We start from the raw sequence: 6067 nt of genomic DNA on the forward strand, positions 1-6067 counted from the left end.
AAAAAAAAAAAAAATGATTTTAATTCCCCCCAAAAAAAAGAACTATTTTAAGCCTCGATGATGGACTTTATGTCTAATTATATAATTTATTTGTGACTAAAAGTTAGTAAATCTCTCTACTAAACAACTTCTGTTACATAGATTTAGATTTAGTGTTGAGTTGAATTAGAAATGTTCTAATAGCTATTACAGTGTATGGTTTAATAATGTAATAATTGTGAAAGTTATTAAATTATATGGTTTAATAGTACAATAATATCATATCATTGATTTATTTCTAAACTTTATTAAGGTTTAGGATTTTGGATCTGAGTTAAATTATACTTTTTTTCAATTTTTTTTTTTTATCATAGATATATTTATGATAGTGTAACAGAACAATATATAAATAGAGGCTCTACATAGTCCTCGTGTTCAGATTTTAGAGTCTCACCATAACCAGCTAGAAAGTTGAACTTCAAAAGTTAGAAAATTTCTAAGACGACATAAAATATATGTATTACAAAGAAGTTATGACTTGTTAACGTGAGTAATAAAGAGCCAGTGAATCAGATTCAAAGGGAATGAATGAACGAACGGCTTAAACCAGCTAGCTGGCATTGTGTTATAAGAAAAGAGAACTAAAAAGAAAGTAGTGAGCTGAGAGCATCATCACCTCTCATGCCACTTTGCCATTAACCATAAGAGCTCATTGATTTTGTTCCTTTTGTGGGCTCCCTGTTGTATTTTTATTCTTCCTCCAGCAGAAGAAAAGAAAAAAAAATGTATTTTAATGAATTTACTTTTCCTCTCATGCACCCAACACAACAGTATCATTGATTCCTCTTCAAATTTTATCATCTGGGCCCCCTACCTCAAGCACAAAGATCTTTTTTTTTTTTTTTTTAATGTTTTGATAAGAACACAAAGATCTACTATGACATGACATTATCTGTATGATACTATGCATCTGTTAACATACTTTTAAATAGTTGTAATGTTGTATTTTTAATAAATTTTCTTCCACTTATTGTAAAAGTACATATTTTCATTGATTTTGTTCTATCCAAACATCATTCATCGGTGGCTTTGGGTTTTATTATTGTTGTTGTTATGCATTAAGATGTGTTTCTCTTATAGTTTTGAAGAATTCTGAAATTTCGGATATAGAAACATACATGTTAAAAATCGATTATGATAGGAGATCTGTTATTCTATCAGTTGGTAGAGCCAATAAGTAATATTTCCGATGGTGCTTCAATAAATTATGTGCACAGTTAGTTGATATATCCATTGTTGATATCTCGATATATACACTATTTTTCTTCTTCTTATTCCTCAGTAAATGTTCAACAGCTCAATATATTATTAATTTGTTTATTTGTAATAGACGGGTACGTTATGTATGCAGATCTAAGTACATGTGATAGTCCTCGTTGTGCTGTTATGTTTTATTATAGAATGGCATTTAAATTAACTTGGATACGTATGTAGGGCCTCACACTTGTGACAAAACAACATATCAACATGACCAATTCTTAAATCATTACTTTTGTTATCAACATTCCCTCACGCTTACTGTCACTGACAGACAGGGAGTGAGTCTTGGATCAAACACAATCCCATATTCCCATTCCCACTATTATTTTCCCTCTTAAAGCAGCAGATCCTCACTAGTTAATAAATTAATAGTCACAGACCTTGTTTGTGGGTCCACTAATTTTGACCAAAAGTCAAATCCGAGGCCTCCTAGTACAAATACACCCTTTTCTTTAAATTCTTTTTGTTATTCCCTCCCTTTTTCTCTCATTTTTGTAAAAAACTTATAATCAGAAAGTATTCTCTTTTTCTAAAGGCTCTCCCCTCTTCTTCATGCTTTCCTTTGCTTTACAAGCAACCAAATAAAATTCTCATCAAATTATTATTCACCACTCTCTCTCTCTCTCACTACTCAGTACTCACTACTCACTGCAATGGAAAGGATCACATCGATTCAGCTCACTCTTGCACTTGTTTTTCTGGTGTTACAGCTTTCGGTTTCTGCAGGGTTTGATCCACATCCATCCATCAGGACTGATGCTGCAGCCCTTGTTATGTTCGAGAAAATGATTCAGAATGACACAAATGGAGTCTTATCATCAAGTTGGCTTCCCATTAAAAACAACAATCCATGCACCTGGTATGGAGTCACATGCTCTTTAGGAAGAGTCACTCAACTTGATCTTAGTAATTGTAATCTTGTAGGTGCCATCTCTTTTCATCCTTTGGCCTCTCTAGATATGTTGTCTGTTCTTAAATTGTCTTCCAATTTATTTACTCTCAATTCAACTTCTTTGCTTCAACTTCCATTTGGTTTGAAACAGCTTGAGTTATCTTCAGCTGGTCTTGTAGGCCTGGTCCCTGACAATCTTTTCTCAAAACTTCCAAATCTTGTCTACCTAAATGCTTCTTACAACAACTTGACAGGGTTTCTACCAGAGACCCTTTTATCAAATTCTGATAAACTTGAGCTTCTTGACTTGTCTTACAACAACTTAACAGGATCCATTTCCGGTTTCAGTTTGAATGAGAATTCTTGCAATTCCTTGTTGCATCTAGACTTGTCACAAAATCATATAATGGATGTTATCCCTTCCTCTCTTTCAAATTGCACAAAACTCAAAATTTTGAATTTATCATTCAATTTGCTCGCAGGGGAGATCCCAAGAACATTTGGTCAGCTGAGTAGTTTACAAAGATTGGATCTCTCTAATAATCATATCACTGGTTGGATCCCTTCTGAGTTGGGAAATGCATGTGATTCTCTTCTTGAGCTTAAGCTCCCTCACAACAACATAACCGGCTCTTTTCCAGTCACCTTGTCTTCATGCTCCTGGTTGCAATTACTTGATTTGTCTAATAACAATATCTCAGGTCCCTTTCCAGACTCCGTCCTGGAAAATCTTGGATCATTGGAGAGCTTGATTTTGAGTAACAACATGATCTCTGGATCATTTCCTGATTCCATTTCATCATGCAAGACTCTACGGATTGTTGATTTCAGTTCCAACAGGGTTTCAGGAATCATCCCACCAGACATATGTCCAGGAGTTTCATCACTCGAGGAGCTGAGGTTACCGGATAATCTCATAACAGGAGTAATTCCAGGTCAGCTTTCAGAATGTACACAGCTAAAGGTGATTGATCTTAGCTTGAACTATCTCAATGGATCTATTCCCCAGGAGCTTGGGAAGCTCGAGCATCTTGAGCAGTTTATAGCATGGTTCAACGGCTTGGAAGGGAAAATTCCACCAGAATTGGGCAAATGCAAGAATCTGAAGGATCTTATTCTCAACAATAATAAACTTAGTGGTGAGATTCCTGCTGAGTTATTCAGCTGCAGTAATCTTGAATGGATATCTCTCACAGGCAATGAACTGACGGGTCAAATCCCCCCAGAGTTTAGCCGCTTGACAAGGCTAGCTGTTTTGCAGCTTGGAAATAATCGTTTTAAGGGTGAGATTCCAGGGGAGCTTGGAAATTGCAGCAGTTTGGTTTGGTTAGACTTGAACAGCAACAACCTCACCGGGGATATCCCACCTAGACTAGGCCGGCAGCTGGGGGCAAAACCATTGGGTGGATTCCTCTCCAGCAACACTTTGGTGTTTGTACGAAATGTGGGAAACTCTTGTAAAGGAGTGGGAGGCTTGTTGGAATTTGCAGGAATCCGCCCTGAGAGACTCTTGCAGATACCAACACTCAAGAGTTGCGATTTTGCGAGGATGTATTCTGGGCCAGTCCTGAGCCTGTTCACTCAGTACCAAACTTTGGAGTATCTTGATCTTTCTTACAACCAGTTTCGAGGAAAGATCCCCGATGAGATAGGGGATATGATTGCTTTGCAAGTTCTTGAACTGGCTCATAATCAGCTGTCTGGGGAGATTCCCTCATCACTTGGTCGGCTCAGGAATTTAGGTGTATTTGATGCATCACATAACAGGTTGCAAGGTCAAATTCCTGAGTCCTTTTCAAACTTATCTTTCCTGGTGCAGATTGATCTATCCAACAATGAGTTAACGGGGCCAATTCCACAAAGGGGACAGCTTAGTACACTTCCAGCAAGTCAATATGCAAATAATCCTGGACTCTGTGGGGTTCCACTACCTGAATGCCGAAATGGCAACAATCAACCAGCTTTAAATCCAAGTGTCGATGCAGCCAGACATGGCCATAGGGTGGCAGCTGCAGCATGGGCTAATAGCATTGTCATGGGAGTCCTCATTTCTATTGCTTCCATATGCATTTTAATTGTGTGGGCAATTGCAATGCGCGCAAGGCGTAAGGAAGCAGAGGAGGTCAAGATGCTCAACAGTTTGCAAGCATCCCATGCAGCCACAACATGGAAGATTGACAAGGAGAAAGAACCATTAAGCATCAACGTGGCAACATTCCAAAGGCAGCTACGAAAACTCAAGTTCTCTCAACTCATTGAGGCAACAAATGGTTTCTCTGCGGAAAGCCTTATTGGGTGTGGTGGATTTGGAGAAGTGTTCAAGGCCACACTGAAGGATGGATCAAGTGTTGCAATTAAAAAACTCATCCGATTGAGCTGCCAGGGAGATCGAGAATTCATGGCCGAGATGGAAACTCTAGGGAAAATAAAGCACAGGAATCTTGTGCCACTGTTGGGTTACTGCAAAATAGGTGAGGAGAGGCTCCTTGTATACGAGTTCATGAAGTTCGGAAGCCTTGAAGAGGTTCTCCACGGAAGAGCAAAAGCACGAGACCAACGGATTCTTACTTGGGATGCGAGAAAGAAGATTGCAAGAGGTGCTGCCAAAGGACTATGTTTCCTACACCACAATTGCATCCCACACATTATACACAGAGACATGAAGTCAAGCAATGTGTTACTGGACCATGAAATGGAAGCAAGAGTCTCCGATTTTGGAATGGCAAGGCTCATAAGTGCACTGGACACTCATCTCAGTGTAAGTACACTAGCAGGAACACCAGGTTATGTCCCTCCAGAGTATTACCAAAGCTTCCGGTGCACTGCAAAAGGCGACGTCTACTCCTTTGGGGTTGTCCTACTGGAACTGCTGACTGGAAAACGCCCCACGGATAAGGATGATTTTGGGGACACTAACTTGGTGGGGTGGGTGAAAATGAAGGTAAGAGAAGGGAAACAAATGGAAGTCATAGACCCTGAATTGCTTTTGGTCACTAAAGGAACTGATGAAGCTGAAGCTGAAGAAGTTAAAGAAATGGTCAGGTACTTGGAGATAACATTGCAGTGTGTTGATGATTTTCCTTCCAAAAGGCCAAATATGCTGCAGGTTGTGGCCATGTTAAGGGAGTTGATGCCTGGATCAGCCACTGGAAGCAGTAATAGTGGTTGAAATTTTAAACAATATTATTGTTTACTTATTAGTGTAAGTGAGATTATTATAAGGGTCGTTAAGATTTGTTGTTCACTTACTTGTACAAGAGTTTATTGTATCTACTTGGCAAGTTTTTTGTTTTTATTTTATTTTTCACTTCTTTTTCCTCCGATCTTTGCCCCCCTAACAGTGAAAATCTTTTATAAGCATTTTGAAGTAAATTTTTATTTAAATTCAGAAATGGGGTTTGCAAAGGACTTTGGAAGGGTGTTCATGGCGCCACTCTAATATGAATGTTGCAAGAATTCAAGGGCTTGTAATTATATACGAGAAGGCCTTTTGACACCCCCTTAAAGCTCCTTAAAAAATCTCTTTTTAATTAAAATTACTTAAATAACTTCACACGAATTAATTCATTTCATATTTTGAATGAATTAAACACTTTAATAAATTATTCTTTTAACAAATATTTTACATCCACGGTCCACCCCCCTTGATAATTTACATTTATATTTTAAAGTTTTAATTAAAAAATATCTTTTTGAGAAAATTATTAGAGTTTAGAGTTATGTAAATAAAAATTATATAATAAGGAAAAAATTAAGATAAATTTAATATTTTAGAATTTATATGTTATTTAGGAAGAAATATATACATTGTTGGAAAAAAAAATTTATGGGTAGTTGATTAATTTTAACGTGTGGATGTGTGTTTTATCAAATAAA

At 37.4% G+C, this 6067-nt stretch overlaps 1 protein-coding gene across 1 annotated transcript; it reads left to right on the forward strand.

The window, feature by feature from the left end:
* The first annotated feature begins 1917 nt into the window (after window positions 1-1917).
* LOC18033003 (serine/threonine-protein kinase BRI1-like 2) lies at window positions 1918-5460 on the forward strand. The gene has a single exon (XM_006420600.2). It carries the CDS (start codon window positions 1953-1955, stop codon window positions 5358-5360), a length of 3408 nt encoding a protein of 1135 aa, XP_006420663.1. The 5' UTR covers window positions 1918-1952; the 3' UTR covers window positions 5361-5460.
* The last annotated feature ends 607 nt before the right edge of the window (window positions 5461-6067 follow it).

This window comes from Citrus clementina, unplaced genomic scaffold (genome assembly GCF_000493195.1).
Source record: "Citrus clementina cultivar Clemenules unplaced genomic scaffold, Citrus_clementina_v1.0 scaffold_9, whole genome shotgun sequence".
Classification (NCBI taxonomy): Eukaryota; Viridiplantae; Streptophyta; class Magnoliopsida; order Sapindales; family Rutaceae; genus Citrus; species Citrus x clementina.